Below are 25,247 nucleotides of genomic sequence, written 5' to 3' on the forward strand. Positions count from 1 at the left end.
CAGATACACTGGAAGCTCAAGGAAGAGACTCCGGAAGGACTTTCCTGGGCCTGATGAACTGAACTGTTTTGACGCAAAAAATTTTTTTCGATTCCCGGCGCTTGGGTGGGCATTGCTTTTTTTGTGAAAAACGCTTTTGTAAGCGCTTTTCCAGAGCGTTTTTTTTTAATTCACTCCCTGACGCAAGTCAGGAAGTGAACTCTTTGACCCGAAAAAGAATAAATACAATGTATTTATTCTTAAAGACGTGAAACGAACCACTCAGATGTGAACTCTCTCATAGAGAATCATTGCACAAGCCCTGTATTTATTCTTAAAGACGTGAAACGAACCACTCAGATGTGAACTCTCTCATAGAGAATCATTGCACAAGCCCTTTCAGAGCGATTTTGAAAAATTGCCAGCGCTTAAAAAAATCACAAAGCGCCTCTAGTGTGAACGAGCCCTTAGATTGCCAAAAATCAGATCCATAACATGCTCTTGTCCTATCTTGGAATCTCATCGGGGCTTAATAGAGCTGGGCTAGCTTTTACTTACTAAAATTACACGTTTCGAAAACTCCACAAAACCTGGTATTTTGGATATGGTCTGCTGACATCAAACCAGCAAATGTTTATTCAGGTGGTATTACTTTTGTATAGTCATTAACGATAATACCTAAATCAGCACTTGTTGGTTTGTAGTTGGCAGTACTACTCCACGACTAGCATCGGACCATACCACACTCACTCTACCATTGGAGATGGTCTGATCCACTCAAAGATATATTCGATTTGGCATATGTCCGGGTCACTGAGATCTTTATGCTTACTCAGTTTTCCAGCTTTCAACACATTCCCTGTCCTACAAGAACTGACTGTTCAATTGCTGCCTAATAGCCATCCCCTTGGCAGGGGTGATTGTAAAGAGATTATCATTGCTGTTCACTTAATCTGTCAGTGGTTTCAAAGTTATGGATGATAGATCAAAGGTGCGTACACATGTCTGATTTTTCCAAACGACCGGTCGTTTGGACGTCTGAACGACCAGTCATTTGGACGTCAAATCGGGCGTGTGTACAAACGGTTGTTCAGCTGATAAGACTGGTTTTGACGGATCCGCTTGACTGATCGGCCAAGTCCACTGTTATCAGCTGAACCGGTCGTGCACACGCCTGATTTGATGTCCAAACGACCGGTCGTTCAGACGTCCAAACAACCGGTTGTTTGTAAAAATCCGACGTGTGTATGTACTTTTAAAAAAAAGCATGTAATTATCACAGAATGGACCTGTGCAATACACTAACTAATAATAAATATATTTCACTATGTACCATGTAACGCCAAGTCCCTGTATTCATATTTTCTGCCTAGGATTGATGTGAAAGTGGCCACTGTCCGTATTCAGAGAGCATGGCGATGTTACCACAACAGAAAACTTTTTAAACTTCTTAAACATGCAGTTAGAGCTGCTGTAAGTATGGTTTACTGAATATTAATTTATTTTGTGGAATTTCATTTTGGTTGCAGAGCACATTATGCTGTAGTCAGGGCCGGTTGTAGACTTTTTGCTGCCTGGGGCAAGGTTTGGAACGATCACAGAGCACCCTAAAATTTTCGCCCTCACTATAGATAGGTAGGTAGCCAGGTATAGGTGCCCCCTGTATAGGATCGCCAGGCATAGTTGAATCCAGTATAGCTGCCCCAGTATAGGTAGTATAATTGCCCCCTCTATAGGTAGTATATTTGCCACAGTACAGGTATTATAGTTGCCTCCCTATAGGTAGTATAATTGCCCCCCATATAGGTAGTATAATTGCCCCCCGTATAGGTAACTAGTATAGTTGCCCCAGTACACGTAGTATAGTTGCCCCGTATATGTAGCTAGTATAGTTGCCCGAATATAGGTAGTATAGTTGCCCCAGTATAGGTAGTATAATTGCCCCGTATAGGTAGTATAATTGCCCCTCGTATAGGTAGCTGGTATAATTGCTCCAGTACAGGTAGGAAAGTTGCCCCCATATAGGTAGTATAATTGCCCCTGTATAGGTAACCTGAAATGGGTTGCAGCCAGGTAGGGGGGCAGCAGGCACAGCAGTGAAGAGAGGGGTTGGACCCCCCCTCTATCATCTGGGTCCCCCCCGTCCGCTCTCCCCCTCCAGCTATGAGTGGTGCGCAGCGTGTGGGGAAGTAATTACTCATCTCTTCCTTCCGCGATCCAAGCACTGCATAACACCGCTCGTCTCCTCCTCAATGCCGCCTACTGTACTTGCGCGATTACAGTAGGCGGCATTGTGGAGGAGACGAGCTGTGGTTTGCAGTGCCTGGAACACGGAAGGAAGAGATGAGTAATTACTTCCCTGCCCACTGCTGACATACATGCTGTGTGCCGCTCATAGCTGGAGGGGGAGAGCGGACGGGGGGGGGGGGACCCAGGCGAGGGGGGGGGGGGTCTGACCCCCTACCCCACTGATTTGCCTGCTACCCCCTCCAGCTCACTTGACAGTGGGCCCCCCCACAGTCAGGCAGGCAGCTGTAAGCTGGATGGCGGCAGACAAGGCACACTTCCTGGTCCTGCCTGGCGCTGCCCCCAGACTTCCACCGCCCAAAGAAGATGTCTCACTTAGCATCATAGGTGGGACAGCCCTGGCTGTAGTGACGGGTTTGAAGCAGGTAAATCAGATAACACAACATAAGGGAAAGTTTGTCAAGTGCCAGCAGCTTCAGCCACAACTTGCGTGGTTTTCCCTGGGCTTATGTAATTCATTTAGCATGCAAAAATTTGTGTGCATGAGTTTAAACTGTGTCTAACAATACAGCTTACTGTGCAAAGTCCTACATAATGCCACAAATGCCCAAACTTGACACCATGTCTGAGGGGGTGTTTCTATACACCGCCCCGCGCATGGACAAATGTGTGTACCAACTGCCAAGCGGGAATAGGTAAGTAACCCTGACACTCAATGTAGGCCAAATATGTTAGATCTCATCTTTCACGTGCAGCAGTGCCCCTCCAATTCCACGCATAGCCCCCTCTTTCGTGTGTAGCATCCATATACCGCAGCCCCTTTATTTCATGAACAGCTCCCTTGGGCATCAGCTTCCCTTTTTCATGCGTTGCTCCCCATTTGCAGCCTTCTCTCTCATATGTAGCGACTTCTATATCAGGTCCAGGTGCCCTCTGGGGCTGCAGCCGTCCAAGGCCTTTGTGGCCTTTCCAGAAATCTGGCTCAGCATGCCACTCATTGTGTTCATGCTGATAGTCGGATTTGTATTGAGTTCCACACTGAGGGATAGTCAATTATACGTAAGCAGATCAGATAACTGACGGGACCGACAACAAGTGCTGTCAGTGCATTCCAAACTGCTGTATAATGCACTGCAGGTTTGTCACTGCTGTGCATTATAGCAGAAAAAAAAATGCACATGATGTGATCAAGGTCCTAGGTGGACACACATTACAATTTCTGTATTTAATTAAAACAATCGGTTGAACAAAAAAATCAAAAGGTTTTTTTTGTTTGTTTTCAATCAAGAAATCTTAATTTTTTGAGATTAGACATGTTGGAAAATTCCGACCAACTTTTCCAAGAATTGTAGGGTGTGTGATGGGTTGCCAAGTTCAACCAGATAGCTTGTATATACGGTAACTATTCAGTACATTCCAAATGATGGCTGGATGGAATTATAATAGAGTATGTATGTGTACGGTATATACTGAAAAGATGGAAAGAGTATGTTATGGTATGTAATGTGAAAATAATATACTTTTGCAGGAAGCCTGTGCTGCATATGTCATTCTGAAGAAAGTCAGCCCATTGGAGGCAGAGCTGTTAAGAGATCCTGGAATGCAGTGTAAAGTCAGATTCAGGTATTGCAGTGTGGCTTGTGATATTTAGATTAGCATGTGATCTATTGTGTTAATTAAATATGTTAAAGAGACACTGAAGCAAAAAAAATAAATTGTGATATAATGAATTGGTTGCGTAGTATAGTTAAGAAATACAGCATTAGGAGCAGAGACATAAGTCTAATATTTGTTTCCAGTACAGGAAGAGTTAAGAAACTCCAGTTGCTATCTATGCAAATAGCCATTGAGCTCTACAACTTTCAGGCCTGGAACCCACTGAAATCCGCAAACGCTAAACGCAACCGCTAGCGTTTTGTATGAGCGGTTTGCAAGCGGATTCATGCTCGTTTTAGGGAGCGTATTTAAAGGGAACCAGAGACAAAGCACCCTCATGTATTTTACCATATATATCAGTGGGAACATTAGAGAAAACACCTACCCTGCTCTATGTTTCATTATTTACTGTTCATATTGCTTCTTATCAGCCCAGATAAAATCCCCGACTGAGCATTCAGTCTGGCTTTGTTCAGGAATTTTTATAGTGGAGTCTGTCTTTTGTGCTGTGTTTTCAAGCCCAAGCCTGCTCCCTGTTGGCTCTACTCAGGATTTATAACTGAGTCATAGCAAAGCCAGACTGAATGCTCAGTCGGGGATTTTATCTGGGCTGATAAGAAGCAATCTGAACAGTAAATAATGAAACCGAGAGCAGGGTAGGTGTTTTCTCTAATGTTCCCACTGATATATATGGTAAAATACATGAGGATGCTTCGTCTCTGGTTCCCTTTAAAAAGTGTATTTTATGTGTCAGCGGTTGTGTAGCGTTTTAGCGATTCGTGTTTTAATCCTGATTGGTCCTCTCAATTAATTTTAATTTTGTTACAGTGTGCTGTAACTTCAAAACGCTAGCAAAACCGCTTCGTTTAGGTTTTGATAAGCGATTACGCTAGCGTTTGTATACTTAACATTAAAGCGCTAACGCTCCCAAAATGCTGCATGTTCTGTTTTTGGGAAACGCAAACGCTCCTGTGGAAGTTGCCCCATCCATTAACATTAGCTGAGCGTTTTGGCAAAACGCTAGCATATCGCAGCGCTGCCAAAATGCTCACAAAACTGCTCTTGTGGGTTTCAGCCCTCAAAGTCACAGAGAGCTCTGACTTCTGATGGTTTTTATCTCAACTGTATTGTTTTATTTTTTGCAGAGAACAGTTCAGGACAGGTCAAAAGTTCACTGCCTGTTCTGTAAAAACATTTAGAATGCTGAATAGGGTGCAAACTGCAAATATTAGAGAATGATGCAATGTTATAAAAAAAAGCTGTAAAACTGAAAATAAAAAATATGAGAATATTTTTTTTGCAACCAATGTTCTAGTAATTATCCATACTACACAACCAATTCATTATACCATAATTTTTTTTTTTCGCTTCAGTGTCTCTTTAAAGAAAACCTGAACTGAAAATTAAAAGTCAAAATAAACATACACAAGTCACACTTACCTCCCGTGTAGACTACTCCTCAATCTCTTTCTCCTTTCCCGCGTCCTGTTTGCCCACTGTGAACAAGGAAATTCTCCGTCCTCTATTTTGAAAATGGCCATTACCTCATAACCGCTTTCTGGTCAGCACACTGTTAAACTGTAACATTGCCCACTTGAGCCATAGGGAAACATAGACATTACTTGGCACATCAGTCGTCCTCTCAGCTATAACTGACAGCAACTGATAAATAACTGACAGCAACTGATAAACTTCAGTTCTGACAAAATGTTGTCAGAACTGGAAGGGATCATTGTCAGAAGAAAATGGTGAGCTTCTGAGAGGAACTGATGGCAAGGTAACTATGTAATGTTCATTTGAAGTTACCTCATGTGTTTATTTTAAATATTTTTACTCAGTACAGGTTCCCTTTAAGTTTGATGAAATATATTATTTTCCCTTCACAGATTTGCAGGTTGTGAGTTTCCACCATTCATTGTGTTTAAGATTTTCCATCGCTCTGGTGGTCATGGCAGTCGGTACATCAGTGGAAAGAGAGTGATTAACCCTGCAAGTGAGGTGATTCCTGTATTCCTAGACTGGAAACAGACTATTTTTAAGATAATATTCTGACACTTTAGTTTTGTTATAAGTGCAATGTACTTAAAGAGTACATGAACTGACTTGTGACATGGTGTCTTATGCTGGAAATACACGGCTCGATTCTGAGCCTTTTAGATGGCTCGATAGATAATTTCTGACATGTCAGATCTCCCGCCCGATCGATTCCGCACTCGATTCTGCATGGAGGACAATGGGAAAAGATAGGAAAAACGAGCAGAAGATAAGAGAATCGACTGCAGAATCAAGCGCGGAAAACTATCGGGCACAGAATCGAGCGGCAAAATCAACCCGTGTATTCCCAGCATTATGCACAGACCGCTGGCAATATTACAGAGTACTTCAGTAAGGCAGGTGTTGCTATGGCAGGGGTCTCAAACTCAATTAACCTGGGGGCCGCAGGAGGCAAAGTCAGGATGAGGCTGGGCTGCACAAGGGATTTCACAAAAAAAGTCAATCAGCAGCTTTTGCAAAGCCTCAAACCCCCCCCTTCCCCCCGTCCCTTGCACTGGATTTTATTTCAAAATCAAATTTACACTGAAGCAAACTATTTTGCCTATTTTACTTTATAGTTCGCTTCAGTGCTCCCATTACAAGTAATCCGCCGTGTTCCCGCCGCAAAACGAGGGCTGCAGAGCCCCCAAATCGCCCGGGGGGAAATCTGCCAGCATTTCCTGGAAGGGGCAGAGCTTTCAGCTTCAGCTCTGCCCCTCCTGACGTCAATCGCGGCGCATCGCCGCCTCTCCCCCGCCCCTCTCTGTGAAGGAAGAGTGAGAGGGGCGGGCAGAGGCGGCGATGCGCCGCGATTGACGTCAGGAGGGGCAGAGCTGAAGCTGTAAGCTCTGCCCCTTCCAGGAAATGCCGGAGGATTGCCCCCCGGGCGATTTGCGGGCTCTGCAGCCCTCGTTTAGCGGCGAGGATGCGGCGGATTACTTTGGAGCACTGAAGTGAACTATAAGGAAGCTTTTGCTGGCGAGGGCCACAAAATATTGTATCGAGGGCCGCAAATGGCCCGCGGGCCGCGAGTTTGAGACCCCTGTGCTATGGTAATGCATGTAAAGCAACTAATGTAATGTGCGTTACCATCGCAACACCCGTGCCAGCCATGTACTGCGGGTTGCACTAATTATGCAACGTCCAGAACTCGGCTGTTGTTAGTACTGGGAATATTGCTGTGTGCTATCTGCATGCGGCAATATTATCGGCAGGTCGTGCATCAGGCCCATATTGGGATAAAAATGGGTGCATAATATTGTAGTACTAAGCTTGCTTGCTTTTATTTCCTTTTTTAAAAATGACAACAGTTGTCAAATGAATCTGCAGTCAATTGGAGGTAATGCTGGGAATACACCATGAGATTTTTGGCAGATAGATGGTTCAATAGATAATTTCCAACATGTCCGATCTGATTTTCGATCGTTTTTCTGATCGATTTCTCATAGAAATGCATGGAAATCTATTAGAAAATCGATCGGACAGTAAATCTGAAAAATCTTATCGTGTATTACCAGCATAAGGCCCTCCCGAAAAGTAAATGGAGCCAAAACACTTTTATCTGACTGAGCAAACAATGCCTGATAATGCCAGAGTGCTAAAAATCTCAAAGAGTTTTATTTCTTTTTGTTGAAAGCTGACTAAACCTTATATTAGGTCACATGGCTGCTGTGAAAACTTCAGAGATCAAAATGAATCCCTTAAAGTGAAAATAAGAATATGAGACACCTAGAAAGTTCTATATACCACTGCTAATATACATACAAATACCAGTAATTATATTTTGAGTTTATTTTCAGTTCAATTTTGTTTTAAAGGGAACCAGCAACTGTTTTCAAGATTCATATGTTACATACCTGAAAGTAATGATGTATTATTTAGATATTTTAAACATGACTATTCTGGAATTTGTAGTTTCCTAGAATAGCTGAGAATATTTTAGTCCCCTTGAGTGTAGTATAAAGATAGGAGTAACTCAGAAGTTGTGTAGCCAAGTACTGCGTCTCTGTCTGACAGAGGCGCTGTACTTGGCTACACAACTTCTGAGTTACTCCTATCTTTATTATTGCCTGAGGAAGCGGGCTAGAGACCCCAGAAACGTGTTGCATTTGTTCTGGAGTACAAATTAAATCTTGTTTAAACCATACATAGTGGTTGTGTTTGGTTTTGGGGAGGTAAGTCCACCCTTGCCCCCCAACTTTTATCTGGTTTTTACCTATGATCAATTTTCACTCTGCTGGCGCCTCTGTTTCCATTGCAATTATTGTTATCCACCTGGTGGATGGGTGAACACCCCTTCTTTCCTTCTACAGAGAGCGACTTTTGAGCCTGAGTGGGGACAGGCCTAATATCCCCATAAGTGCTTTAAGTGGTTGCCTGAACTCGGCAACCCATACCTGTGAGTATATTTCTTATTGCTGCTACCTTGGCATTCCTTTATCATCAATAATACACTATTGGGGCTCTCGATTGTGTTTTTCCTTTCTTTTACATAGCATTTAAACAACGAGCGCAAAGGCTATCGTTTACCGCCACAGAACCATCTGTTTGAATCAGCCCTAAATCTCTCTGCAGAAAGTTTGCTAAATCAGTTGGTGTGAGTATTTAACGTTTACCCATAGTAAAAAAAAGAGTGGGAAAAGAAAGAACTTACCTCAGTTAATGGGAAGCCTCTGGGTAGCGTACATATGAAAGCACCTTGCTGCACCTGCCATTTATAGCCACAGTTTGCAGCGTGGGTGGCCCTAGTGCTTGATATGTTATTGGATGAATCCTGTCCCCACACTTACACTCATGGCCGATCTTTTAATGGGCTACTGTGGTGGCGCCCAAATTTACATGACCCACTGGATAGTCCAGAGGCTTCCCCCATCCTGCTCGACCCCACCAATCCAGCACTGGGACCCTTGGAACATACTCGACAAGGGCTTGTCGAATATGTTCTCTTGGCCGGGCTGTCCTCATATGTGATATCGTGTTGGGAGAGTAAACAATAAACAAAAAATAAAAAATGGTCCGGATGTCCTTCTTCCGTGCGCCTTCTTTCTTGAACTTCTGTTGGTGGTCTACCCTGGCTTGATTGTTGTCCAGAGGAGATGCTGCTGTGTGTTTCGATTGTGCAGATATTCATTGTATGTATAAAGGCCTGAAGAAGGGTCGTGGACCTGAAACAAATCAATGTTGTTGCCTTCTCTATCAATTATATGCACTTTACCACGTGATTGAAGACTTTGTTTACACATTTCTGCACTTTTTGGAATATTAAAAGAAAAAGTGTTTTTGCCATTTTTGATTTCCTGAGTTTTCACTATATCCCTGAGTATATAATGTTATCCGCATATGAGCAGTAGCTTGGAGCAACTTATGCACAGCTTTTTCCATTGCATGAGTGGCTCTGTGCTATTGCGCTGCAGTGTACTGTAATTATGCCTGCTAATGTTAGACTTATAGTAATTTTGACTCAATATTGCAAATACCTCCATAACAATTCCCTACTAGTATTGAACTACAGATATAACTATTTTGTAGGCTGCAACTGATGCTTGTAAGTTGATGGGGCACCGAGTGTACTATAAACAAGTTATTTGTGACCAAATCGAATATCAGAAGTACAAAGTAACCGATACTGTGGATGTGGCAACAGTCAAAGATTACATGCAAGTAAGAAAACAAAAGAGTACAACAGTAAGACCATCAGAAAAGTGGTGTCTGTATGTATTTTTATACAAATAGAGAAAGTAGCAATAAAACTGCACCAAATCATATATATCATTGAAATAATACATTTTATTGTTAACTCCATGTTAAAAAACACTTAAAGAGTAACTGTCAGGCTGCAAAAGCTAATTTAAACCTCTATTCTCCTGTGTTAAACAGTTTAGAAGGAAGCCAAAAGGGCAATACTGAAGTTAAAAATCTCTCTTACTTTGATTTTTGCTGAATAGCAATCCTCTTTATGCCCAAGCTCCTAAGGAGGCTGGCAGGCCGCATAACAGATACTGCAAAGCATGCTGGGACTGCTTCTTCTCCCTACTGCACTCCCTTGGTCCTCCCCTTCATTTCCCTATCCCGCCCTAAGGCTGCTTTCACAGTGAGAAGTTACAGGCTCATGTTACAGCAGCTTGTAGCAGCCCAGCTCACAGCACTGAAAAATCAGTGCACATGTTCCGTATACTGCATGAGTCCGCTATTGTTCCTAGCCACATGGCTAATTAATATTCACTGCACAGTAGTGTTGTTCGGATCATGAACCATTAGGATCTTTGATCCGGATCTTTTTTGTGAGTCGAATCATCAGGAAGCAGGGTAAGGGAGGATATTACATCACAATTGGCTGCATACAAGACAGTCAAACATGGAACCTGCCATGAGCTGTCAGGAGCATCAATCTCAGCAAATACTATATAAAAATTCTGTGAAATCCAAACGTGGACAGTGAAATGCATATGTAATGTAAGTACAGCCAATATTTAGCTACTGATATGTGTTTTTTTTCTCTGAGACCCAATACCTAACAGCTCCTCTTTAAAACACATATGAAACAGTAGGGTCAAAAAAATGTATCAACGTGTCATATTGTACAATAAGGAAAAGCAGTACATGTGTCACAAGGTAGTCAAATCTGCATGATAATAATATATCAATAAATACAATGGCAGGGTATGAAGTAAAGTTTCCTTTGAGGAAGCCACGTTACGTGGCAAATCATGACAGGTGCAGTGGTGGTCAGAGTCGCACGTCTTCTCTCTGCTCTACTTTGGTAAGCTGTTCACAACTGTTCCGGTGCATGTTTCATACTTTGCTGTACTATTTATGGGCGTTTCTTATTTCCTCCTTTTTTCAACACTCAGTCATCACTGTTACTATTTTGATTTATGAACTATTCCTTTCTTATTTATTCACATCACTAGTTGGTAAGGGGATCTTCTCTTAGCAACAATTCATTTTCTTGGACTCTTTCCAGATTTGGAACGTACATAGCACGGGCATGTTTCTATGCAATTCCTTAGTGCTCTTGCCTATTGCACATGCACATGACACTTTACTTTATACCCTGCTGTTCTATTTATTGATATATTATTATCATGGAGATTTGATTACCTTGTGTAACATGTACTGCTTTTCATTATTGTTCAATATGGCACTTTTTTTTACCCCACTGTTAGATATGTGTTTTTAGTTGTTTTTAACATGCGGTTGACAATAAAATTGATTACTACAGTGATATATATGGTTTGGTGAGGTGTTATGGCTACTTTTTATCTATTGGTATATTCATTCATTGACATTCTACACACTCCATGGTCATTTTTTTATTATACTGATTTGTTGATGGTGTTAGTCCAAACTATAAAGTGAAACCTGATCATGCACTTTTTTCAGCTTTCTTTGATTTAGTTGTCATGAGGAAGGCAGTTACAGTCACAATTTCACCACTATTTATGTCCCGTGTGTTTTTAGCACCAACATATTATAGTGGTGTAAATTATTTGCCTCCTTCTTCCTTTATTTTTGCTTATTCTTAACATTTAATTTTGTCTTCTTTACAATCACATTTTACACAACACAACAGACAATCTGAGTAAAAAACCTGAGTGGGAGAACAATGCGCTTGGGGGTCACTCGGTTGGGGGTGTTGCTAAAGATCTGGCAAGCCAGATCTTTAGGTGATGCTGGGAGGCTCCTGTGCCACATGGTAGATTCTCACCCAAGGCTGTCTTTATTGGCTGCCGCCGTCAAGTTTTTATCCAGTGTGTACGGTATGTAGTGTGTATGGTACAGTATGTAGCTTAAGGGACAATCTTACATGGCTGATATGGGTGTAGGTGATTTTTTTTTTCCTTCAGTAAACCATAAATCAATGTGGATAACCCAACTTTTGACACTCAAGGGAGAGGGAGGGTCAGTCGTATACTCCACAAGTGATATACTGTGGGTGACATGTGCGGAACTCATATGCAGAGCTGGCGTTGGAGTGTGCTGCAGCGGGTATATCTACCTCTCCTGGCTCCGGCTTATATCCATGCGTTTCCATAGCAACTGCAGTCACATGACAGTGCGCTTGTAGCTCTACCAGCCAGTTCAGAAGCTGCTGGTGAGAGCAAGAGCGAGGACAGATAGTTATACATTCTGCAGTATGCGCCAACGCTTTTCTTTGCATGGTAAGTGTTATGAAAACACAAACATAGAGGAAATCAGAAAGGAGGAAATAGTTTTTCAACTCACTGTGTGGGCAAGAAAACAAAAGCCAGTATACTGTACAACATTTACAATTTTATAAAGGTAGAATAGCTGTGTTGTAGGTAAGAAGAGCTGTGCAGGTGCTGCTAACATAACATCACAAGACTCCAGCTGAAGTAGCATGTTGGTGCGGTCTCTTTATTGGCAGTTCACACAATTCATTTGAGGACTGCATTTCTGAATACAGCATACTGCATCCTATCCACTCTTCTGGATTTGTTGTTGTGTTTTTTTTAGTTTTTGGAGGGGGAATAATGTAAAAAGTTTTGTGGCAGTTATCTGCGTGGAATTAATTGGAATCATAATTAGAAATGATCAACAAGATGGCAGTTTCTAGGCTGGATTCACACTTAGAATCATTGTGTCGAGTTAAGTCGAGTTGTGTTGCTTCCCATTGAAAAAAGCTGCAAAGGATCTAAGTGTGAATCCAGCCTCAGAGTCCATGCCCATTTTATTGGAATTTATATGCAACTTAGAATTCGACCAATCAAGTGCAGCTGGTGCTGATTTGTTGGGGTTTTTTTTTTTGGTACAAACTCCAAGCTTCAAAGACATTGCAAAGAAGTTTGGAAAATTAGCATTTCACCAATCATTTATAATCAAGAAACAACTTGGAATTATCTGACAAATGCTGACCCAATTGTGATTTACATGTTTAGTACATAAGTCACATTGATGAGAAACCAGCACACCTTGGAGGCCGGGAAAATGCCTGGAGAAGATTGTCACTGAAAAACATGCCCAGGACTACAATCATGTATGATATTGTGGATTATGCAGAATTTGGAATCCTTTCAGAGAGGCTTAGAGATGAATTTGAGGTGCTTCTTCAGAATCCGAGAACGGAGGATATTAGAGAGAGACAGCTCAGTGCTGTCACACAGTACAGGTTAGTATTATATTTCACTGAAAAGAGTATTAGCACTGGTACTTACCTGTTCGTGTATAAATGTGTAATTGCCAAGGTGACACCTGTTCCTGAATGCATTCCCCAAGCCCCACCAACAATGCATGTTTTGTGGCTATGCACTATGGAGGAGCGCACAGAATGTGGCAAATTCCAAATTTTGCAATTTTGAGTTGTAAGTTTGAATATGGAATGCACAGAATTAAGACATCTAAATTCTAAATGTCATACAAAATTACATTTGTGTAATGCACTAGTGATTGACAGATACATCTGACGAATGAGGAGGAATGCACTAATGTTTTTCCAAACGAATAGTGGAAAGTGCTGAGCATGCTCAAGGGACACGAATGAGCAAATTGCTTGTGAAAATTCTATGTGAAAATGCAAACATTCAAAGCAAAATTATAACCTATGGTGAAAATATTTACACAAATTTGCATTAACTGTATTTAATCTTCTGGTTAGTGCAAAAATACATTTGCTAATAAATCACATTCTGCAATGCTAACCTAGAATCCAGTAAATTTGGAATTCGGCAATTCCGACCAATCCTACTATGCAAAGCCTCTATGTCTGTGGTTCCCAACCTTTTCCAAGTGGTGACACATCGCGCCAAAAATTCTGATCTCCGTGACACGTCACATGTGGGATAGGAAAAAAACAAATAAAAATCCTGAAATTAATGAAAAAAGTGCATTATACATAATGAACTTAGAGTTATAAATTAGTTTATAAATAAGCAGCATTAGTGGGACAGTTGGGCACATAGATTTTGTAACCATCCTCTTACGTCAGACAAACTGTAACTGTATTTCTGGGTGCTGGATGGGAAGAGGTAGGTGAGGGTGCTGTGTAGGGAGAGGCAGGTGAGGGTACTGGGTGTGAAGAGGCAGATGAGGGTGCTGGGTGTGAAGAGGCAGATGAGGGTGCTGGCTGGGGAGAGTCAGAGTGCTGGCTGGGGAGTGGCAGGTAAGGGTGCTGGCTGGGGAGAGGGTGCTGGGTGAAGAGAGTCAGGTCAGGGTGCTGGGTGAAGAGAGTAAGGTAAGAGTGCTGGCTGGGGAGAGTCAGGTCAGAGTGCTGGCTGGGGAGAGGCAGGTAAGGGTGCTGGGTTGGGAAGAGGCAGGTAAGGGTGCTGGCTGGGGAGAGTGTGCTAGGTGAAGAGAGTCAGGTCAGGGTGCTAGCTGGGGAGAGGGTGCTGGGTGAAGAGAGTCAGGTCAGGGTGCTGGCTGGGGAGAGGGTGCTAGGTTAGGAAAGTCAGGTCCCGGTGCTGGCTGGGGAGAGGGTGCTAGCTGGGAATGGCAGGTGAAGGTGTAGTGTGGCTGACACATACATAGACATGTCACCATGGTAGAGATTCGATTGTGAGCCCCTCTGAGGGACAGTTAAGTAACAATATTTTTTACAGCGCTGCGGAAGAGGTTGGGGCTATGTAAATACGAAATAATAATACAGTATATATTGTGTGTGATGTACATTCATTTTATGAATAAAACAACTGATCCTTTGTTGTATGATGCAGATCCCCAGCCCCACCCCCATCATCAGCCATCTCCTCCTATTTATCATCTCGTTTCTCTGTGGGCCCCAGAAGTTCATCTCGGAGATCACACAGGGCTCGTCTAAAGGTAGAGAAAATGAAGAGGCTTTATGGTTCAGGCAAAGATCAGGTAGGAATCGGCGTTCGTTGAAAAAAAAAATCAGCATGCAAATTAGGAAAAGTAAAGCTATTTGATTTCTGGTAAAATGATGCTGCAGATTTTAGTCATATTCACCTATACACATAAGAGTTGACCATTCCTTCACAGTCTTCAGCATATTAACTTTCATAGGCATGAATTTATCTACATCTCAGTAGCATTCTGGGCATAAAGACCTAAACCCCAATCTCCACCTATAAACCCCAATCTCCACCTATCAGTGCATGCCACATCATAAGCCACAACCCTGTCATACAGCTACCAAATGGATAGTGAAAGGGAGACAGAGGAAGATGGTAGAGTCACATGATAACTACATTACACGATTTACGGCATCAATATCTGCCTTATTTAAAGGAACACTATCGATTAACCTGTTTTTTTTTTTCAGTTGAGATAGGAAATGTTTGGGAAGTGCTGCTAAGTACTGATGTATACATTTGAACCCTTATCTCTTTGTTTACTGTTATCTAATTGCTTTCACACTTTTCTGAGGGCAGTCTGCTCTAATCTGAAGCCAGAATGAACCATGAAGGGCGGGGAATGAAATTCCCTCACAGTGCATCTGTTAACTATGTGTGTTCAGAGAGCTTAGTCAGAGACAGGCAGAGCTTTCTTTCACAGAGAGCAGAGGAAATGTATCTTATGTACAAAATAAACATCTGTAATTGTGTGTGTGAAACCTGATACCTAACAGGGTTTTGTTTTCATATAACTCTGCTTCAATATTACATTGTTCTTAGCTTAAAGTGAACCTAAAGCCAAGTAAAAAAAATTAGATTAACTCACCTGGGGCTTCCCTCAGCCCCCTGCAGCCGATCGTGCAGCCAGGAGGCCGCAATAGCAGCATAGGGGGCGATATCCAGGCTGGGAACGTGAACATTCACTCGCGCTCCCATGCCTGTCGGCCGGTGACGGCCAAACCGGAAGTGTTTGCCAGCGGGTCCTGGACCATCGGAGCGGGGCTGCGAGGGCACCGATCGGCTGCAGGGGGCTGAGGGAAGCCCCAGGTGAGTTAATCTAATTTTTTTACTTGGCTTTAGATTCACTTTAAATCTACACACAATGAATTAAAGCTTTTGCCTCTGATATTTAACATAAAAAGTAGGAAAATGTTTACACAGCTACTTAGACATTATTTTTACATTGTCATTTTAGAACACTTAGTTTGATAGAGTTCCTTTAATTATAATGATCAAAACTGGCAGAGATCAATGCAGCTGTTGCATGCCCCCACCCCCTAAACTTATGAGTAGAAAGTTTGTATCTTACATGAATTGGCTTTGCAGACATCAATGACAAATTAATGGGTTAGGTAAATAATGTTTCTCAAAACAAGTCTATAAAGTATATAGATATTATAACTGTCATGATTGCTTGTGCCACTTACCTCTCCTCGCATCCAGCGGTGACACCTGCAAGAGCAGCAGACTGTAACGATCGTTTATCACACTCCAGCTGCCGAGTCCCACGCTGTACTCCTAGCTTCTGTCTCCGCATGGCGGAGGACGCCAACCCAATGTGCTTCCTGTAGCTGGTGTTCTTTGTTGCTAGGTGTGCGCACGCGCCTCTTCTGCCCTTCTATTGCAGTGGCTGTAGGCGGTACTGCACCCATCCTAATTGAGAGGCAGGGTATTTAAACTCTGCACTCTCACACTTCTTTGCTGTTGTATCCCTGGTCATCACCACGGTGTTCCATCACCATTCCCCCTCCAAGTCCTTTCCCTTTTGGCTTCCCTACTACCAGGATCTTCCCTTCCAAGTCGTTCCCCTTTTTGGCTAATGTCTGTTGGTAAACCTGCCTGACTGTCAGTCACCTGTCAGCCTGCAGCCTACCAGGATCCCTGCACTCCCTGTCAGATCCTATCTGCCATCCATCCCTAATTCCCAGCCTGCACTTCCCGGCCCGCCTCCCTGTGCCTATCCCTGTTCCCTGTCAGTCTCCCTACCCTGTCCACTGCACTCCCTGAGGATTCCCTCAGCCTGTCAGTTCCCTCTAGCAATCTCCAGTTACCTGCAGCTTCCCTGGGATTCCATCGGCCTGCGAGTTCCCTCCGGAGCTCTCCTGTCACCTGCAGCTTTCCTGGGGATTCCCTCAGCCTGTCAGTTCCCTACGGAACTTACCAGTCACCTGCAGCTTCCCTGGGTTTCCCTCAGCCTGCCCATTCCCTCCTGGTTTCCTAGCCTATCAGCTCCCTTCCCAGGTACTACCTCTGACTGTCAGTATCTCCGGGACATACCCTGTCAGTCAATACTTCTGGGATCCTAGCTGTCAGCTTCTTACCCGGGATTTCCTGTCTGTCCGTTGCCTCCCAGGAACCATACAGTCAGCTCCCTTCCTGGGTTTTCCCCAGCCTGCCAGTTCGTTCCTGGGATCCCTATTGGTTAGGCCTTCCTGCCCTGCCAGTCCGGTCCTGCTAGCCTGTCCTTGCCCAATGGTCCATTCTGCCAGTATCCCCTATATAGCATCAGGTACCCTCTGTTCTTGCCGTCACTGGTGCGGTAGTCCTTGGGGTCGTGACCTGGCGAGCACCAGGCAGCAAGCGAGCACCAGGCGACGGCCCATTATCCCTTGCGGGTTGCACTGGTGAAGACCCGTGCTTGCTTAGACCCCACACCTTGGGGCTGCTCACCCCTTGATACCAGCGACGGGATCAACAGAACCCCAACGGTTCGCAAGAACCCTGACAATAACTTGGCCAGATACACCTCGCTTGTGCAAACTCACAACAAATCCTATAAAGGTTAAGAGAGGAGTGTAGCCACTGAAGAAAAAAAAAATCATACTGTTAAAGTGTACCTGAGACGAGAAGAGTCTCAGGCGAGCACGTCAAATCCAGCGCAGGAGATTTCGGCGTAGCCGGTGCCACCATAAACCGTAATAGGAATTACGGCTATAGCGGCGCACAGTGAGTAACTTCGGCGCCATTAAAGATGGCTTGAACCTCTGATTTTAGGTTTGCGGACTTTGAACTTCGCAAACTGCAGTAGACTTAAATGGGCAGGCGCACTTTCAAAACTACAAACACTAATTCTGGCCACAAAAGTGATGGAAAAGATGTTTCAAGAGGTCTAACACCTGGAGGGGGCATGGCGGAGTGGGATACACGCTAAAAGTCCCAGGGAAAAGAACGGATTTGATGCACAGCAGGGTTTTAAGGGCAGAAATCACATTGCATTGCTAAATTGGAGGCATAAAGTGCTTTAAAACATCTTGTGTGTGTATACATCAATCAGGTAGTGTAATTAGTGTACTGCTTCACACTGACAGATCAAACTCACTGTGTAACGCACCGCAAACAGCTGTTTGTGTAGTGATAGCCGTGCTGGACTGGTGCGCACAATGGCGAGAGTGCAGGCGATGGCGGTTTTCAAGCCCATATGGTCGGGCTGAGGTAGCTCAATGACAGAACAACAGTAACTGTCCAGCTGATCGAATTTGGTCTGTCCACAATGAAGCAACGACCTTATTATCTTGGGTCGGGTGTGCCCCCCAACACACTCATATAGCCGGCGGTCATTGCTTCATTGTGATACGCAAGCCCCTTCACCACGGCAAGGTAACGATCACAAAGGGGAATTGACACATGTACATGCCTTTTGTCTTGTTGTTGCAGCTGCAGTGCAGCCAGAAAAATTAGGCAGGCATATACACGCACTAGAAAAATTATTATAGCGGCCGCTGCTAGCAGCGGCCTTAAAAATTCAGGAATCCGCCTGGAGTCCTGGACCATGTTGGTGGTTGCGGAGAAGGCAGTCAAGCGGCCTGCAGGCAGAGATGCTGTGTGGGGACCGACTTAGTCTTGGGGAAGGCAGTCACACGGCGTGCAGGCAGAGATGCTGTGTGTGGGGACTGACTTAGTCTTCATGCAGGCCTGAGCGTGCTTTGCAGACCAGACATCTGTGGTCAGATGGTCCCTTGACCCAACGCTGTGTGCCAGAGATGTCACCACTTGCCTTTCAACATCACGGTACTGTTTAGTTTTCGCCTTTTTTGAGAAATAATTGCGGCCTGGTATCTTCCACTGCGGTGTGTGGCTTTGCTTTTGGGTGCTGCTTTTCCTCAGGTGGTCATCCCATTGCAGTTTGTGCTTTGTAATCATGTGCCTTCGTAAGGTATTTGTCCCTACGTGGGTCTTGGTCTTTCCACGGCTCAATTTTCGGTGACAGAGAGTACAGATGGCATTGCTCTCATCTGAGGCAGACACACAAAAAAAATTCCACACCGCTGAACCCTGTGATTATGGCACTTTGGTGATGGCTGCCGGACGGAGTGTTAAGTGGGGTGCCAGAATCAGAGCAGGAGGAGGAAGATATGCCACGCTTCCGTGCGGAAGCTGAGGAGGATGAGGTCTTCTGTGTTAAATAGTCAACTACGTCCTGACAATATTGGGGGTTGATGGCATGTGCCTTCTTCTGAACACTGTACTTTGGTCGAGGGCCGCATGAAATCACGACAGCGCGACCTCTAACAGACCTGCCAGGTGGCCTGCCTCTGGCTCTGCCTCTTGTTTTGTCCATATTGGGGGGGATGAAGTGAAAGGTATGCACTGACTTAACTAATACAATGTACGGTTACACAGGTGCAGTTAACAGGTATGCACGGACTGGTATACTAAACAGCGTGCGGTCACACAGGTGCAGTGAAAGGTAGCAGTGATTGGTATTACAATACAATGTGCAGCTGTCACACAGGTGCAGTTAACAGGTATGCACGGGCTGGTATACTAAACAGCGTGCGGTCACAGGTACAGTGAACAGGTATGCAGGGATTGGTATTACAAATGTGCAGCTGTCACACACAGGTACCGTGAACAGGTGCAATGACTGGTGGTATATTACACTGCTTGTGCTCACGTAGGTAGGTAGGTAGGTGCACTTAACAGTGAACAGGTGCAGTGATTGGAATTACAAATGTTTACCTGTCACACACAGGTCCCATGAACAGGTGCAATGACTGGTGGTATTAACTATGTGTGCGCTCACGTAAGTATAGGTAGGTAGGTGCACTGAACAGTGAACAGGTGCAGTGATTGGGATCACAAATGTGCAGCTGCCTGTCACACACACACAGGTAGTCATTGAATGTGCTGGGCCTGGCAGTGGCACAGTAGGAATTATCAAGGCTGTCTATGCAACACAAGTGTCTGTGGGACACACACACACACACACACACACACACACACACACACACACACAAATAGATCACAAGAACAAGATTAGCTCTCAAAAGAGCTGTTGAGGGGTGCGTTTTTAGCAATAAGGATCATCAAGGAGCAAGCTAACAAGCCTACAAGAGCCTAACTAAGCTTTCCCTATAGCTCTCTCTTCAGCAGCAGCTCTCCCTTCTCTAGTTACTGCAGGCACACAAGTGAGTCCAATGCCTGACACTGCCTGCCTTTTATAAGGGGGGGGGTGGGGCTCCAGGAGGGAGTGTAGCCTAATTGGCTACAATGTGCCTGCTGACTGTGATGTAGAGGGTCAAAGTTGACCCTAGTGATGCACTATGGGGGTGAATTAAACTTCCGGAAAAGTTCACGGTTCTCCGCGATCACGAACCACCGAAGTTCGCCGGTTCCCATTCGCTGGCGAACCGTTCGGGCCATCTCCAAACCTGAGTGCCCGTGCACAATCCTCCTGGGAGTCATCACTTTTCCATGAATGTATCCAGAGTACACAGAGTAGAGGACGCACTCCACAACCTTTTAACTTGCGTTTTATTAGAATAGACAGCACACTACATGTTTTGGGGTCTTACCCTTTTGTCAGGTGTGGCGTAAGACCCCTAAACATGTAGTGTTGAGTCTACACTAATAAAACGCAAGTTAATGAGACACTGAAGTGGAAAAAAATATGATATAATGAATTGTATGTGTAGTACGGATAATTACTAGAACATTAGTAGCAAAGAATATATTCTCATATTTTTATTTTCAGTTATATAGTGTTTTTTAGAACATTGCATCAGTCTCTAATATTTGCAGTTTACACACTACTCAGCATTCTAAATGATTTTACAGAGTAGGCCAGTGAACTTTTGAACTGTTCCCTGGAGAGAAAAAGAAAATACAGTGACTAACAGTTGAGATAACAAGCTTCAGAAGACAGAGCTCTCTACAACTTTGAAAGTGTGGAGCTCAATGGCTCTTTTGCATAGATAACAACTGGAGTTTCTTAACTCTTCCTGTACTGGAAACAATATTAGACTTACATGGAGTGAAGATCTTTGAGAAAGTGATCCTATCCTTCCTTAAGGACTCCACACTGCACAAACTGGACCCGTTTCAATTTGCGTACAGAGCGAATAGATCCACTGACGACGCGATCAACATCTGCCTGGAGTACATCACGGACCACCTGGACAGACCAGACTCATATGCCAGAATGCTCCTTCTGGACTTCAGCTCGGCCTTCAATACCATCAGCCCTTGGATACTGCATAACAACCTTGTAGACCTTGACGTTCACCCCACCCTTCGCTGCTGGATCATGGACTTACTAACAGGCAGGTCCCAAATTGTAAAGCTGGGCAACATCTCGTCCAGGCCAAGAACTACTAACACTGGAGCCCCTCAAGGCTGTGTCCTGTCACCTTTCCTGTTCTCGCTCTATACGAACAATTGTATATCCATGACCAACTCCGTTAAGGTAATCAAATTCGCCGACGATACCACCATTGTTGGCCTCATTAACAAGAACGACGAGCGGGCTTACAGGCAGGAGGTGGACAGGATCTGCCACTGGTGCCAGGAGAACAAGCTGGTTCTCAACACTACCAAAACTGTTGAGATGCTCATTGACTTCAGAAGGCAGAGCACCAGCCCCGGCCCGATCTACATAGATGCATCCGAAGTTGAAAGAGTACCCAACGTTCGCCTCCTGGGCACAACAATCTCAGACGACCTGAACTGGAAGGCGAACACTATCTTAACCCAAAAGAAGGCCCAGCAGAGGCTGTTCTTCCTGCGTCAATTAAAGAAGTTCAGCATGGCCCAAGAACTTCTTAAGTCCTTCTACTCTGCCACTATCGAGTCGGTTCTCTGCTCCTCCATCCTCGTCTGGTACACTGGTGCCTCGGCCGGTGACAGATACAAACTACAGAGGGTCATCAGAACAGCGGAGAAAATAATTGGAAAGCCCCTTCCCCCCACTGGAGCTCATTCACAACTCCAGGATGGGCTCCAGAGCAAAGAAGATTGCCAATGATCCATCACATCCAGGTCATCGTTTCTTTACATGGCTACCATCGGGCCGGAGGTTTTGTGCAATCCACACCAAAACAACGAGACACAGAGACACTTTCTTCCCCACAGCAGTGAGACTCTTAAACTCCAACTAAGCCCCCCTCCCCAATGTTGCACCTTTCTTTCTAGCTGCTGAGCCCATGTTACTGAAAGTGTTATTTCTAATTTTATTTTAACTCTATGTAAAAGTCTTTTCTTTTTGTCCTTCATTGATACTCCTCTTTTTGTTTCTCTTTGCACTGCTACTGTTACGGCTACCAAGGCAATGTCTGCCTTTATCTCGCACTGTCCTTTTCTCACTGTCTTTCTACTGCTGCAATTCAATGCTATTGCCAAATTTTTCTGTGCCTGTTTTTGTTACTAAAACCAATTCCGGGCATGACCCAGTCGTGCTTGGCAAAATAAAAGGATTCTGATTCTGATTCTGAGAATTATTAGGCAAATGAGTATTTTGACCACATCATCCTCTTTATGCATGTTGTCTTACTCCAAGCTGTATAGCCTACTACCAATTAAGTATATTAGGTGATGTGCATCTCTGTAATGAGAAGGGGTGTGGTCTAATGACATCAACACCCTATATCATGTGTGCATAATTATTAGGCAACTTCCTTTCCTTTGGCAAAATGGGCCAAAAGAAGGACTTGACAAGATCAGAAAAGTCAAAAATAGTGAGATATCTTGCAAAGGGATGCAGCACTCTTAACCACTTGAGGACCATGGGCTTTACCCCCCCTTAAGGACCGGCCACTTTTTTTCCATTCAGACCACTGCAGCTTTCACGGTTTATTGCTCGCTCATACAACCTACCACCTAAATGAATTTTGGCTCCTTTTCTTGTCACTAATAAAGCTTTCTTTTGGTGCTATTTGATTGCTCCTGCGATTTTTACTTTTTATTATATTCATCAAAAAAGACATGAATTTTGGCAAAAAAAATGATTTTTTTAACTTTCTGTGCTGACATTTTTCAAATAAAGTAAAATTTCTGTATACATGCAGCGTGAAAAATGTGGACAAACATGTTTTTGATTAAAAAAACCCCATTCAGTGTATATTTATTGGTTTGGGTAAAAGTTATAGCGTTAACAAACTATGGTGCAAAAAGTGAATTTTCCCATTTTCCAGCATCTATGACTTTTCTGACCACCTGACATGTTTCATGAGGGGCTAGAATTCCAGGATAGTATAACTACCCCCTAAATGACCCCATTTTGGAAAGAAGACATCCCAAAGTATTCACTGAGAGGCATAGTGAGTTCATAGAAGATATTATTTTTGTCACAAGTAAGCGGAAAATGACACTTCGTGACAAAAAAAAAAAAAAAGTTTCCATTTCTTCTAACTTGCAACAAAAAAAATGAAATCTGCCACGGACTCACCATGCCCCTCTCTGAATACCTTGAAGTGTCTACTTTCCAAAATGGGGTCATTTGTGGGGTGTGTTTACTGTCCTCGCATTTTGGGGGGTGCTAATTTGAAAGCACCCCTGTAAAGCCTAAAGGTGCTCATTGGACTTTGGGCCCCTTAGCGCAGTTAGGCTGCAAAAAAGTGCCACACATGTGGTATTGCCGTACTCAGGAGAAGTAGTATAATATGTTTTGGGGTGTATTTTTACACATACTGATGCTGGGTGAGAGAAATATCTCTGTAAATGACAATTTTTTAATTTTTTTTACACACAATTGTCCATTTACAGAGATCTTTCTCCCACTCAGCATGGGTATGTGTAAAAATACACCCCAAAACACATTATACTACTTCTCCTGAGTACGGCGATACCACATGTGTGGCACTTTTTTGCACCCTAACTGCGCTAAGGGGCCCAAAGTCCAATGAATACCTTTAGGATTTCACAGGTCATTTTGAGAAATTTCGTTTCAAGACTACTCCTCACGGTTTAGGGCCCCTAAAATGCCAGGACAGTATGACCCCATTTTAGAAAGAAGACACCCCAAGGTATTCCGTTAGTAGTACGGTGAGTTCATAGAAGATTTTATTTTTTGTCACAAGTTAGCGGAAAATGACACTTTGTGAAAAAAAACAATAAAAATCAATTTCCGCTAACTTGTGACAAAAAATAAAATCTTCTATGAACTCACCGTACTACTAACAGAATACCTTGGGGTGTCTTCTTTCTAACATGGAGTCATTTGTGGGGTTCCTATAGTGTCCTGGCATTTTAGGGGCCCTAAACCGTGAGGAGTAGTCTTGAAACAAAATTTCTCAAAATGACCTGTGAAATCCTAAAGGTACTCATTGGACTTTGGGCCCCTTAGCGCAGTTAGGGTGCAAAAAAGTGCCACACATGTGGTATTGCCGTACTCGGGAGAAGTAGTACAATGTGTTTTGGGGTGTATTTTTACACATACCCATGCTGGGTGGGAGAAATAACTCTGTAAATGGACAATTGTGTGTAAAAAAATCAAAAGATTGTCATTTACAGAGGTATTTCTCCCACCCAGCATGGGTATGTGTAAAAATACACCCCAAAACACATTATACTACTTCTCCCGAGTACGGCGATACCACATGATTGGCACTTTTTTGCAGCCTAACTGCGCTAAGGGGCCCAAAGTTCAATGAGTACCTTTAGGATTTCACAGGTCATTTTTGTTTCAAGACTACTCCTCACGGTTTAGGGCCCCTAAAATGCCAGGGCAGTATAGGAACCCCATTAATGACCCCATTTTAGAAAGAAGACACCACAAGGTATTCCGTTAGGAGTATGGTGAGTTCATAGAAGTTTTTATTTTTTTGTCACAAGTTAGCGGAAATTGATTTTAATTGTTTTTTTCACAAAGTGTCATTTTCCGCTAACTTGTGACAAAAAATAAAATCTTCTATGAACTCACCATACTCCTAACGGAATACGTTTGGGTGTCTTCTTTCTAGAATGAGGTCATTTGTGGGGTTCCTATACTCCCCTGGCATTTTAGGGGCCCTAAACCGTAAGGAGTAGTCTTGAAACCAAATGTCGCAAAATGACCTGTGAAATCCTAAAGGTACTCATTGGACTTTGGGCCCCTTAGCGTACTTAGGGTGTAAAAAAGTGCCACATATGTGGTACCGCCGTACTCAGGAGAAGTAGTATAATGTGTTTTGGGGTGTATTTTTACACATACCCATGCTGGGTGGGAGAAATATCTCTGTAAATGACAATTGTTTGATTTTTTTACACACAATTGTCCATTTACAGAGAGCTTTCTCCCACCCAGCATGGGTATGTGTAAAAATACAC

At 43.6% G+C, this 25,247-nt stretch overlaps 1 protein-coding gene across 3 annotated transcripts in view; it reads left to right on the forward strand.

Annotated features, from left to right (window-relative positions):
• Nucleotides 1–25,247, forward strand: part of C2HXorf58 (chromosome 2 CXorf58 homolog) — a 46,998-nt gene that overhangs the window by 6,198 nt on the left and 15,553 nt on the right. For all 3 annotated transcript variants that reach the window (XM_068270059.1, XM_068270057.1, XM_068270058.1), the window contains exons 3-8: nucleotides 1,353–1,452; nucleotides 3,755–3,849; nucleotides 5,769–5,880; nucleotides 9,445–9,576; nucleotides 12,816–13,045; nucleotides 14,586–14,733. In XM_068270059.1, the coding sequence (XP_068126160.1) occupies nucleotides 1,353–1,452; nucleotides 3,755–3,849; nucleotides 5,769–5,880; nucleotides 9,445–9,576; nucleotides 12,816–13,045; nucleotides 14,586–14,733 (817 nt within the window). The remainder of the gene's footprint in view (nucleotides 1–1,352; nucleotides 1,453–3,754; nucleotides 3,850–5,768; nucleotides 5,881–9,444; nucleotides 9,577–12,815; nucleotides 13,046–14,585; nucleotides 14,734–25,247) is intronic.

Source organism: Hyperolius riggenbachi, chromosome 2 (genome assembly GCF_040937935.1).
Source record: "Hyperolius riggenbachi isolate aHypRig1 chromosome 2, aHypRig1.pri, whole genome shotgun sequence".
Taxonomy (NCBI): domain Eukaryota; kingdom Metazoa; phylum Chordata; class Amphibia; order Anura; family Hyperoliidae; genus Hyperolius; species Hyperolius riggenbachi.